Source organism: Poromitra crassiceps, assembly GCF_964638095.1.
Source record: "Poromitra crassiceps genome assembly, chromosome: 27".
NCBI classification, from domain to species: domain Eukaryota; kingdom Metazoa; phylum Chordata; class Actinopteri; order Beryciformes; family Melamphaidae; genus Poromitra; species Poromitra crassiceps.
In genome coordinates this window covers 16,563,767-16,577,654 of record NC_139650.1, presented here as the reverse complement: position 1 = coordinate 16,577,654, position 13,888 = coordinate 16,563,767, and the positions used below count along the sequence as shown (strand labels likewise).

The 13,888-nt window shown below is 44.2% G+C and overlaps 1 protein-coding gene across 1 annotated transcript in view; it reads right to left on the bottom strand.

Annotated features, from left to right (window-relative positions):
* The window catches only part of atrip (ATR interacting protein), a 117,339-nt gene that overhangs the window by 46,131 nt on the left and 57,320 nt on the right, over positions 1 to 13,888 (bottom strand). The window contains exons 6-7 of the mRNA XM_083661634.1: positions 9,168 to 9,322; positions 8,553 to 8,639 (exon numbers count right to left, since the gene is read on the bottom strand). Coding sequence (XP_083517760.1) covers positions 8,553 to 8,639; positions 9,168 to 9,322 — 242 coding nt within the window. The remainder of the gene's footprint in view (positions 1 to 8,552; positions 8,640 to 9,167; positions 9,323 to 13,888) is intronic.

Here is a 13,888-nt window from a genome sequence, read left to right as displayed (position 1 = left end):
AATAAATACAGGGTGTGTTTGTTACACAGGTGTCCTGCTTCTTTTTATTCAGTATCATTGCTGGTTGACAATACCAGCTTAGAGGTGTATTATCGCTATCAGGTGGACTGAAGTTGCACTACAGACAGTTATGGGCCACACTCGGGAGCCCTGCTTAAAAATAAAAAATAAAATTTATTACAAAAAAATCGGTATACCGGTTCGATCCGGTTTAGACGGCAATATCGAACCGGTTTTAAAATTTTCAAACCGACCCAGCCCTAATTACCAGCCACATAAGGTGCTCATGTGCTTGTGAGACATATTGTGGCTGGGATCCCACGCAAGTGGTCCAGGCGAGTCACCCTTCACCCCTAACCTCATCAAGGTAGGCTAGAAACAGGTCCCAAATGGTTGAAAACGTTTTAAGTGAATTGGTCCAAAGGAACCTAAGTCTCGATCCATATAACAGAGGTCATGTCTGCCAACCAGTTGGAAAGAAGGTGAAGAGGAGGACTTCCATTCCTTCAGAATTCATTTTTTGGGCAACAGTTGTCCTCTGTGTCAGAGACTGTTGCAGAAGTTCAGAGAGGACTCCGAGCAGCCGAAGATGGCGAGTTCTGCCTCCGGCTGAAGGATTATTTTGTAGGCCTTAGAGTACCAGTCAAATATTTTGACCCAGAATCCCGTTAGTGAAAGAAAAATGTTTGTTTATTAACGTTTGTTTATCAACTGGCCCAAGGCCTGCTGTCATTTTGCAAAAGTAGCCCCCGGGCAAAGCAAGTGGAGTATCCCTGATGTATGACATGTAATAGTATAGGAATTGCATACAATTACAATGGCCTGGCTAAGAAATACAAAAAAAATCTGATCTGGCCGTATCCAGGTTGCTGTTTTCAAGTGACTTTTATTTACAAATTTACAAAGCAACCAACACCTCTGCTGTCATTGTTTTTAGCTAGGCAGCTGCTGGGTGGGTCCACCCGCTATGCCGACCACCCGCAGGGCCGACAGCCCCCAATGCCGACATTAGGTTTAGGCATGGGGGTGGCAGAGGTTAGGTTTAGGGTCTGGGGCAGGTTAGGTTTAGGTGTGAGAGGTTAGGTTTAGGGTTAGGGTTTGGGGGAGGTTAGGTTTAGGCGTGGGGGGTGGGAGAGGTTAGGTTTAGGGTTAGGGACTGGGAGAGGTTAGGTTTAGGCTTGAGAGGTTAGGTTTAGGCGTGGGGGTGGGAGAGGTTAGGTTTAGGTGTGGGGGGTGGGAGAGGTTAGATTTAGGCGTGGGGGGTGGGAGAGGTTAGCTCCAGCCGGTCCACCGACACGCTGCACGCTGCCTCGCTCAGCTGGTTCTGCTTGTGGGCCATCGGCACTGCGGGCTGTGGGCATATAGACGGGGCACCCTGCTTGCCGCGTGCAAGTACGGTGCACGCGCGCCAGCTCGCACACATGCTGACTGCAGTTCCCCTAACGGCCACTGGTGTAGGGTTAGGGTTATTAGAATTTACGGATTGGACCTTTACGTGCAGACTTTCAGCTTAAGGGTATTTATATCCAAATCAGGTGAACAGTGTGGGAATAGAGTACCACAGGGATGACGTATTTTTGTAGTCCGAACGCGGAAGTCCCGGACTTCCAGGTTCTTCACGGTTTCTGCTATGGGATTTTTTAATGGGTTTTTGGCGCAATGCTTCAAATAAAGTCTGTAGGTAACGCAAGCGTATTCAAACGCGAACCTGTGTTCAGCGAGATAATCCACACACTTGAGGACCACTTTCATGAGTTTTGAAGCGTAAATGCGAGCCCTAGAAGTAAAAAGCTCATGCTAAGCTATTCCAGAACTACACACAGTGTTGCATAGGCTTCCACGTCACGTCACCACAGCCAAATTCAACCTGTAGTGTTGTTGATGTGTGCGCTGCTGTGCACCGATTACCCCGGGCTGAACCAGGTGAGGGAAAGAGAATTTCCATGTCCGTGCTTTGAAGTAGGGATGCACGATATACCGGTACCACAATGGTACTGCGCTACCCTGTCGTTAAAAACGGTACTATACCACGTTAATTTAGTACCGATACTTTTTTAAATGTCATGAGTTGCGTCAGTGTGCGACCGGCGCTGTTGGCGCCGCTCACCAAACGTCTGGGAGCCGCAACGAGCGGATGAGCGAACATTTAACCAAACTGCATTCAAAAACATGCACTTTTAACGAGGAAGAGAGCGGGATAATAGATGACTCACATCCAGAATTGACATTTTATTCACTTACTGTAACCTCTCCGTGGATTATATATATGCCGAATTGAAGAGTGCCGTCTGGTAATACGTTTTACGTACCTCTGTATAATCATGAACGGCTATGTGATGTTTTTCATAGCGAGACAAATGCACACACGTGTAACGTTAGCAGCTCCGCAGAGGCAGACAGCAGTGTGCTCTCTGTCACCAAGCCATCATGATTCCCTCCACTTCAGTCTGAATATCAGGCTAGGATGTTTTCACATCAGAGAACAGGGTTAATTTCCCTCGTTTGAGGGTTTGCCTGGCGGCGTCTGGAGATCTTTTAATCACGTCAATTAATTGCCCCTCCTCTTCAACATTCCTGATATTAGGCATAATTGTAGTGGGTGGAACATTACGTGGATAATAGGCTACCGCATTTTCTTTTGCCAACTTTCTGAAAATTCGATTAAAAGTTGCAATACCTTTGGTTGGAAACCCAGCGACAGGTGAATGGATCCAACACATCGAACCAGGCTATTTCTCTCCGACATGCAATCCCAACTTGTTCAAAGAGTTCGGTTCAAAGACCGACCGTTTTAGCGAATGTGAAGGACAACATGCATGCCCTCATAAGTCAAATGCGTGTAAACAAGTTCGCTCCGCGCACAGAGTTTGACGAGGCAATTAAGGCAATAGATATGTGCTGCGTAGTATGAGCACAGAGAGGATGAACAGTCATGACATGACGGTGTATATAAAGCAAATATCAAATAAATCATAAACTCAAGTAGCCTACCTATAGGAGACATCAGACCACTGCATAATGCAAAAGCCCCAATAACACCATGGCCCTGACTCTATATGTACTAAATAATTAAATCAAGGCCATAGAGTGTCATTAAACCCTTACATGGCATGCAGCAATCCCATGTCCCCCATACTAATATTTACAATAATCCAATTATTAATGATATAGTGATTTATTCTCAAAAACACACCTGACATGAAAAATTACACCATATAATACACCACCACCATAGCATATATTTCAATAGCCTATTTATTGTGCATGCAAATAAGAAACATAATGACATTCATTAATACACAGGACAACATGTTAATATCCCTTCCTTGTGCCAAAATAAAACACATTTAGAAGCCCAAGATTATTAGCCCACATGCAGTGCAGTGTACTAAAGTAGACTGAACACAAAATGAAATGACTCAATACACCTTGGCAGAGTTCTGCTAAACAAATAGAAAGGGAGAAAATGTGCTCAGTAGAGTACTGGGCACATGTTTCCTGATGTTTTAGGTTTTTGCCGTGGTATCGTTTCAGTATCAGTATCGAGATACTTTGGCAGGTATCGGTATCGAACTCATAATTTTGGTATCGTGACATCCCTACTTTGAAGTGATGACGTTATTGACGTATAATATCCCCGTCGACTCAACAGTGTAGTCTCATTTAGCCGTTTGCTAGCTAGCCGCCCTTTTAACGGCACGTAAAAGCTTCAAAACTCATAAAAGTGCTCCTCATGTGTGAAGATTATCCTGCTGAACACTGGTTCTCATTTGAATAAGCTCGCGTTAACCACAGACCTCATTTGAAGCATCGCGCCAAAAACCCATTCAAAAATCCCATAGGCAGAAACAGTGAAGAACGCGGAAGTGTTAGCATTGATGTTTTCCGGACTCATTCCTGCGGCTCTCTATTACAACAGTTTCTACATGTGCCCCCCCCTTTTTTTTAAGGGACCAAAAGTAACTGGACAAACTAACAATCATGCAATCAACCAATGGGTTCTGAAGCATTTGATGAATATAAGCAGATAATATTCACAATTTAGGGGTCTCAAGGGATAAAGCCCTTGAGATGAACCATCTCCTTTTCGAGGGGGTCCATAGCACAAATATACAGTTAGAAAACAGGTATTACATAAAACAAGCAATATACAAATACACTCACACATACACATAAGAAGCTCTCCCAGGCCTAGCCACTCCCCAACCCCTTTGTCCCCCAAGGATAGCATAATACATACAGTGAAATACATACTGTAAGTCAAGGCCGTAACCACCGATTCAACATTGGGGGGACGGCTGCTGGCGAAAGATTTGGCCACTTTGTCGCCAGATTAGAGGAATATTAACATTAAGATTAGACTGTTGTGATGTCATTATTCACCTTTTCTCACTCGCCTCCATGTCACCTCTCCCTGCCCGGGTTGTAGCGGGCTCATTTTTAAAGCTAGAGCGAAGCTACTGATATCATATGAAACTAGAAGATCTAAGGCATCCATTGATGCCAACCAGGACATGCTAGTTTGTCAGTAAGGGGGGTAAATACCGCTCCAAACTTAGACAACATTTTGGAAAGGGAAAAACGGACATGGCCATATTCAAAGGGGTCCCTTGACCTGTCACCTCAAGATATCTGAATAATAATGGGTTCTATTGGTACCCCAGTCTCCCTTTACAGACATGCCCACTTTATGCTAATCCATTTTATTCTTCCAAAAAAAATGCATGCATTATAAATGTGGTATTTTTGCCTATTCTGAATATTTCTGCATATAGGACCCCTAAACAATATTGGAATTGCAGAAATTTAGTGTGACTGGAAAGCTGAGAGTCTTGTAAATTCAATTAGCCCAATTGTATTCATGTGTGATGATGCTAGTCCACATCATCTACATTGTGTCTTGTGTCTGGTATGTGTGTGTTGAGGCTCTACTTTAGCAATAGAGTCATGTAAATCTGTGGTATTTATTGCCATAGTAAATTTCACTTTGTATGTGTGTGTGTGTGTGTGTGTGTGTGTGTGTAGGGGGGGCACTTCAAGTCTGGGTCACCTTGGGGCATCACGCTGTGTTAATCCGGCCCCGATGATGAGCGCATCTGAAATAGCTAGTCAGCGACTAACAAATCAACATCAGGACATCCAAACAAGTTAACTTTTACGTTAAACCAAAGGTGGTGATGATGCAGCGGATATGTTTGTTTTTGTTAGCGAGTGTACGTGTTAGCATTAGCTCGTAGCGCAGCCTACACGTCAGGCTCGTCCGCTTGGCAGACAAACTGCTTGTGACATTTACAGTCCGTGGCTTTTGATCAAACAGCCCCGCAAAAGCACTTCATACTCACAGAGCTGGCGTAAACTTTTTTTTTTTTTTCCCGATTTTTTATCCCATTTTTATCCCCCGTTTAGTGCTCATTTGAATTACTCAATCCTGGTTGCTACTCCATCCTCTGCCGATCTGGGGAGAGCCGAGACTGATTCCATGCATCCTCCGAGACATGGGCAGTCAAGTCAGCCGCTTCTTTTCACCTGCCCGAGGAAGCTTCACCGGTAGGACATAGCACGTGGGAGGTTCACGCTATTCCAACCAGTTCCCCTCCCTCTGAACAGGCGCCCTTAACACATTGAGTGCCAAGGACGTCTGTGCAAGTCCTAAAAAAAAGTAACGTGGAGTGCCAAGGACGTCTGTGCACGTCCTAAAATCATAATTCATATTATTCCATAATTCTGCTGTTTAAGGTCGTACCTAGCCAGTGAGCATGAATCCCTTCAAGGGATCACACGGCGCCACCTTAAACATCGACACGGGAGCTGCGCCACCCACCTCAGATCCTTTACTTTGTGCAGGAGAAAGCAGGGAAAGACGTGATCAAAGGGGACACCGATGCATGCTTCAGCCAGAGCCGTATAGATTGCTCTGTCTGCAGCGGACAGTTGGCTCGGCTGCATCCGCGCCCACAACTGAGCTCTTCTGCTTCTATCTATCTCCACACGATTCCCTGCCAGAAAGCCAGCATCCGAAGCCGAACGGCCAAACCTTTTCGTTCAGTCGCGTTTGGCATTTCCTTGTTGCGCGCTGGGATCCGTCCGGGGCAAAAACGGAGTCTGTGAGAAAACAGACTCTGTGCGTGTGGGGAGGAGCCCGCAGCTCAGAGGTGGAGAGGGGGGGGGGGAGAGGAGGGGGGGGGGGGGGCACGCAGGCTGCACAGAAACCACACCACGCCACCACATCAGAAAACACCAGCCAGAGTCAGTGAATGTGCTCGAAATTAGAGTGCAAAAGGTATTCATAAAAGTGACTATAGAAATGTCATTTCATAATGGAACTGTCTAGAAACAAAATTTCTTCTTTGGAAGAAGCAGGAGTGTTCAATGTTTCATTAAAGTCCAGCCCTGTCAATATAGCCCTAATAGAAAAAATTCTATAGCTGTTTTCAACTGAATGGAAGTGAATCTGGCACAGGCTCCAGACAATTTTACTGAAGCGCTGTGGCACTCAATGTGTTAACGATCAGAGGAGGAACCATATAAGCAACCAGGATGTTGCATGTTTTTGTGAAGGGGGTTCCTATATGAAGGAGACCACCGGGAGGCATGGGGAGAACATGCAAACTCCACACAGAAAGGCCATTTTGCGACCCCCACCCGGGTGGTGGGCACTTGAGGACATGCGGACGGGCACGCATTCCTTCAGTGTTCACATCGGCCCAGGTGGGAATCGAACCCATGACCTTCGAGCTGTGAGGCGATAGTGCTTACCACTGCACCACCGTACCTCCCTAGAGCTGGCGTAAACTTATAGAAACTAATGGAAACCCCTTTACCCGAAATGAAACATCCCGGGATCATGTATTTAACTCCAAAAACAACTCGCTAACGTTAAGCTAAACGCGATAGCCGGAGTCGTATAAGCCAAAGGGACTTCGGAGTTGACCTAACTAACGCTAGCTGCTGGACAGAGCCATCTAACAGAGCCAATAATAAGGAAAACAAAGGCGCAGTCACGCACATTAGGCTACATAAAAAGCATCAGTCAACATCACATTAGTGTCTTTTCTTTAATCTGGTGGCAGCATTTTTCAGTAAAAAGTGAAACGACACAGATGGTTTAGTGCCTGCCCCATTCATTGGGCCCAGGCTACAATTCACTGAGAACTGGAACCAATGCAAAATTTGAACAGATCAGTAACATGACAATAAGAGTCTAAATTACTATGCCTTTTGTCATTGTGTTTTATCTGCAGACTAAGCAGCCATTGGCTTTCCGTTCTAGAAAAGCCATTATTTTTGTATTGACTATAATTGAGTGATACACTTTATTAAAACAATCATATTATATCAGAGGTTTTCTTTGTTTTGCGTTCACAGTGATGTCAGTTAGATTTGGTTAGGTCAGAGCTATGCTCACTCACTACATCTGCCTTTTTTAACTCCAGGTGTGCACAAAATACAGGTTAAAAACAAAAACAAAATATATACAGTATACGTATATATTTTTTTATTATAATAATTATCGGTTATCGTATCGTTATCGGCCAGGAGAAGCAGATATTTATCGGTTGAAAAAATCCATATCGTGCATCCCTACTATCCACCTTATTTTTGAATGCCCCGCTGTAAAAATAATTATGGGTACAAGGTCCGGTTTAAGTGACCTGATTGTTGCAGCTTGCCATTTCCTAAAACGGTTGATTTGAAAACTCTGCAGGCAAGATGGCCGCCTATACTCCCTTCTTTACCCTGGCAGAAGTCCTAGCCCATAAACTACCGTAACATAACTTGGCCAATAATGATGTAACATACAAAATAAAATAAACGGTAATGTCTTATTTGATGTAGAATGCAGAGGACATGTAACTGTTTAGTTAAACTCGCATTCCAGGAATATTGTATTTACTGCGCTGCTCCAAAAATAACGTAGTTGGCTCGAGCCTGTTTCGTCCTGGAACCCACTCGCTTTGCGCCAGAACACAATCAATTTGGGGGTGGAACATGCCAGGATTGGCCAACGCCAACGCCAGTGCCCAGAACTGTCAAATCAAATCATCGACAGAGACACTATGGCCTGCCTCCCAGTGTTTTCAGTGTATCAGTTATAGTTAGATAGAGAATGTGACAAATATAGCCACGTTATGGTTATAAACAACAAACTAACGCTGGTGATCCGTATGGAAACAGTGTTACTCAAAATGGTTAAAAGTTATATCAATTTGGTCATTCAGTGGCGTTTTACTGTCATGTAACATAGCTAGCTAGCCGCTAACATTAGCCACAGTAGGCGATTACACATGATGCACTGCGCTCTTAAAGGGATATTTATCGACGAGATTTTTACAAAGCTGGACCTGATTAGTGCTCCGTTCGCCCAGACGGGTGTCAAGCTGTCAGCAACAAGGCTGGGAGGATCACACCTGAAGAAAAACCCATAGGCATCATGGCAGCCCGAAATAAGGTGGATAGGTGATTTTAGTTAATTTCTTAACATTTATCAAAAATTCTGGTGAAATCTTACACAATGAACCTTTAGCCCTGGCTGACATGCAGAGCGGACTGACCTCGGTGTTGTCGGTGTCGAGGTCTGACGGACAGGAAGGGATCAGGGCGGGTCACCTCCTGTATGTCACTGGATCTGCTGCCCGATGCTGCAACACACACACACACGCACACACAGAAAGTTCTACATGTAGACATGGAGTCGGTCTAACATTTAAAGGAAAGCTTTTGCCAATTTTCAACCCGCTTTGTATCATTACAATGTGAGTAATATATGCAGATGGGCAACCTTTACCTCCTCTCCATGTTTTCCTGTGCCGAGAGCTCTGCAATTTATTCCAGACACTTCCATCTCAGAATGAGGTAAAACGCGTCATTCTGAGACCAAAGTTATTTTTATTTTTAAGCAGTGCAGCCGCTTCTGTAAGTGACTATGGGGGTTTGAGCACAGGATGTGTGTGAACGAGATTTAGCCTACGCCACAAGTGCCCAGTCGGCACACTCGGCACAGACAGAGATACAGGCATAGAGAGTCTCTCGTCTCAAGATCGATAGCGGTTCAAAGCTGGTAAAACATGCATGCACGGTCATTACTACGTGCTTGGCCCCCCAATAATAATAATACTAATTTATCGTCCAGCCCTATTTCTAGATCACCCTCAATCACTGTAACTCACTGTCTCTTCTGCTGGACGCCGGCGTTTTCACTGGAGTTGTTCTGGATGGCAGCTGGGCGCCAAACGTCTCCTTGGTGATGAAGCCACTTGTCGGAGAGGAAGAGCTGCTGCTGCTCCCATGATGCAAATGGGCGACGCATGTCATCACTCTGGGACTGAGGGGGTAGAGCGAACGGCCAATCAGATTACAACAGAGGAGAAGACAAACAATCATGCTGTTCTGATGTAATGGTGCAATTCACCATTTGAAATGTGACAATTCAGTTATCTGTAGGGTTGGCCCCTAATGTCGACCAATCAATGAAAAGAGGCCTACGTTTACATATAGCGTTACTCTTATGGAGATGAGCACAGAGTAGCCTAGTTTTGCATGCAAGGCAATGACAACCGACAATGACAACATATTTGTCATTAAAGATTTTAATAACAAGGCTCATTGCAGACATCAGAAGCATGTTTAAATAAACAGTAGTAGTAGCAGTGGCGTGCCGTCCATTAGGCGAACTAGGCAAATGCTAAGGGCGCTTGAGCCGTTAGGGGCGCCAGAGAGGGTAAAAAAAAAAAAAAAAAAATTTTTTTTTTTTTTTTTACAAATACTTTTTCATGATAATAGGCCTACTATTATTTTACAATAGTAGACAAAAATAAGAAGAACAACGTCTTAAGTCTTTAAATAATAGTGAAATCATTTTTCTAATTCTGGCTTTCTGGCTGCCCGGGCTGCAGCACTTTCACCATGGTCCCTAATCCATAACACCCCACCCACTGCGCGGCCGCGCCCCCTTCTACCTGCTCGGAGCTTTTTCCCAGAGTGGGGGAAGGGAGCTGGAAGGTGGGTGCTGAGGGTGCTGCAGCACCCCCTGGTGGCAAGAAATGGATTTTCGAAATTGTTGGATTTGGCTGTCTTGTGTTTATACCACCAACAAGATGCATTAAAAAACAGTTTGTGCTTCCCAGCTCTAATCTTATTTCATACGCTCTCTCTTCAAAAGTGTTTGATTTTCATCATAATCTGGTTTTCCATAATAATAATAATAATAATAAGTTCAGTGTTTATGCCTGAGTTTCTGTCTGTTGTAGTGTAAAACGACTAAAGGGAGAGCAGGTGCTTACATGAAAGTGAGTGAGAAAAGGAGAAGATACTGAATAATGACATCACAACAGTATAATCCTAATGTTAATTTAAAATTAAATATTCTTCTAAATATGGTTGAAAGTCCAAAAAACGTAAAATTTTCTTCAGCGCTGCTGCAGTGGTTCTCAATGTGGGGTCCGGGTCCTCTGTCTGGGCAGAGGTTTGCAAACACAAACTTTCCCCCCGCTGCCCGCCTGGAGTATTTCGGAGGGTGGGGGTTCTTAAAGGGACAGGACCTAAAACAGAGCATTTCAGACAGAGGGTGAACTGAAGCCAGTACAAGATAAACAATGAGTTTTTTTTTAACTATGAATGATGCAATAAGTTACTCTACTGGAGGCCAACAATAAAATGATAATACATTATATTAGCAAAATATGGGCCCTTTAACACACTGGCTACCCCTTTTAACACTTAACACACTGGGGACCCCTTCTAACACACTGGCTACCCCTTCTTAACACACTGGCTACCCCTTTTTAACACACTGTTCTTAACACACTGGCTACCCCTTTTTAACACACTGTTCTTAACACACTGGCTACCCCTTTTTAACAGACTGGCTACCCATTTTAACACACTGGCTAACCCTTTTTAACACACTGGCTACCCCTTTTTAACACACTGTTCTTAACACACTGGCTACCCCTTTTTAACAGACTGGCTACCCATTTTAACACACTGGCTAACCCTTTTTAACACACTGGATACCCCTTTTTAACACACTGTTCTTAACACACTGGCTACGCCTTTTTAACAGACTGGCTACCCATTTTAACACACTGGCTAACCCTTTTTAACACACTGGGTAGGGCTGCACGATTCTGGATAAAATGAGAATCACATTTTCTTTCTCTGAATTGAGATCACGATTCTCTCCCACGATTTTTTGTGTTTATTGCACTCATTTAGCCTACCTGATAAGAAAAACTAAACTAAAACATGTTTTTTATCAATTATTGTCATCATAATAAAAAGTGTTTGAAAGTAAACTGGAGTTCATAGATATTAGCAGAGCCCTTTTGGGACCTAGTTTCTCGATGTATCCCTACGTCAGACTGAAGTTTTTTTCATCCTTGGTATCACCAACCATCGACACGCCCCTTTGCAGACCTTCCCCTTTCAGGTCCGCAAACTGGGTATAATACCCTTGTGTGTCTGTTGCTCATCTCCCAATAGCAAATTTCTTCACTATTGTGGAGCAGTTTGCTCAGGCCCAAAAGCGCTCTGCTATGAACTTCAGTTTACTTTTCAAAAACTTACGTTCATTTTCTATTAGCATTCGCCCTTTTGGGACCTACTTTCTGGAACCAAAAGGTGGAGCTTGATGTGGTCAACGCACACTGTGACACACCTGGTCTGGGTGGTTGTCGACCGGTCATTAGCTCAGGTTGGTGACATATGAGGTTGTCCTAGGCCACACCTCCCTGGGAGGGGAGGGACCACCCCATTTTGGTGCACCTAATTTGCGCTTTCTGGAGAATAGGTCCCCCCCCAAAAAAATGTTATACTGCAGTTCAAAATAGGAGAAGTATTAGTATAATTCCAGCCTATTTCCATGCTGTTTAGAGAGAGGATCGTCTCTTCATAGCATGTGCAGTTTATGATGAGTCGTGTCCGCCTTTCCAGAAAAAAACCTCCGGTTTTTGAGAAGGCGTACATGCATAGTATTTTCTTCTAACCAATTAATTGTTCGTGGGGGAAGAATAATAACCTTGGAAAAAGACAAAACCTTTGGGCAAGTGTAGCACCTCTGGGTATGTCTTCTTTCAGGAAAAACAAGAGAAACCTCCTTGTGAGTCCTTCGTTTTAGCACCCAAAGTACCCAAAGGCAGAGAAGTTATTCTGACCGAATATAAGACCTGCTTTCCTGCGCTCCATTACCAAGTGTGTTTTTCCACAGGAAAAATCTTAAGACACCTTCATTTTTTATGAGGCCACATATTATGATGCATGTCAGATTACTTTTTGGCCAGCGCAGTGGCGCAGGCCAAAAACAGGGTAACAGGGTTTGTCCACCCAATTTACAAGCCCATTTGGTCCCACTCAGAAACCATAAGACCTGCTGCTACCGAACTAGGTAGGTAGGTTCACAGAGTCACCTTTTACTATGGGCGGGAAAATTACACTTGTTGACCACTAGGTGGTGCTATAACAGCCCTCTTTACATTTTGGTCCATAACTTTTGAACCGTAGCATGTACAATCAAAATTATTTTTTCCCTGGATTCCTTGGGTCATTCCGCATCTGCTGATAGACGCCCTGCCATTCCCGTCTAACTAGATTTTCCGCCATTGAGCTGCGGCCCTGGACATCACCCCGCGAAACTGCTTTTGGTAGGGCTCGTTCATTTCCGCGCGAGCCTCCTCCTCCACAGCAGCAGTGACGGTGCTAGCACCGTCCCAAGTCTCCTCCCTAATGGGTACCTCCCCCTGGGTGGTCTCTATTAGGGGATTATATCTGGGCAATTTGCCCCGCTCTATGAACGAAGGCATGGGCTCGTCGCCCCACCTCAATTCAGACTGCTTGTCTAGCTCAGACTGCTAGCTCTTGGCCCTGTAATCAGTGGCGTGCCGTCCATTAGGCGAACTAGGCAAATGCTAAGGGCGCTTGAGCCGTTAGGGGCGCCAGAGAGGGTAAAAAAAAATAAAAAAATAAAAATTTTTTTTTTTTTTTTTTACAAATACTTTTTCATGATAATAGGCCTACTATTATTTTACAATAGTAGACAAAAATAAGAAGAACAATGTCTTAAGTCTTTAAATAATAGTGAAATAGTGAATTTTTCTAATTCTGGCTTTCTGGCTGCCTGGGCTGCAGCACTTTCAGCATGGTCCCTAATCCATACCACCCCACCCACTGCGTGGCCGCACCCCCTTCTACCTGCTCTGAGCTTTTTCCCAGAGTGGGGGAAGGGAGCTGGAAGGTGGGTGCTGAGGGTGCAGCAGCACCCCCTGGTGGCAAGAAATTGATTTTTGAAATTGTTGGATTTGGCTGTCTTGTGTTTATACCACCAACAAGATGCATTAAAAAACAGTTTGTGCTTCCCAGCTCTAATCTTATTTCATACGCTCTCTCTTCAAAAGTGTTTGATTTTCATCATAATCTGGTTTTCCATAATAATAATAATAATAATAAGTTCAGTGTTTATGCCTGTGTTTCTGTCTGTTTTAGTGTAAAACGACTAAAGGGAGAGCAGGTGCTTACAAAGTGAGTGAGAAAAGGAGAAGATACTGAATAATGACATCACAACAGTATAATCCTAATGTTAATTTAAAATTAAATATTCTTCTAAATATGGATGAAAGTCCAAAAAACGTAAAATTTTCTTCGGCGCTGCCCTCACGGGCAGCACCGAGAGACCCTTCCTTACCGCACCCCCTACCTAAAAGTACTTCCAGCGCCACTGGGGAAGGGCGATTCTGAGCCTGCACTGCAGTGCTGGATTAGCTGCGATATAATTTTTATTATATTTTCTTTGGGGGAGGGGGGGGCACCAGCAAAAATCTTGCCTAGGGCACCAACTTGGTCAGGCACGCCACTGAGTAGTAGCATTTATTCACTGATAGTCTGAAGAACACACACT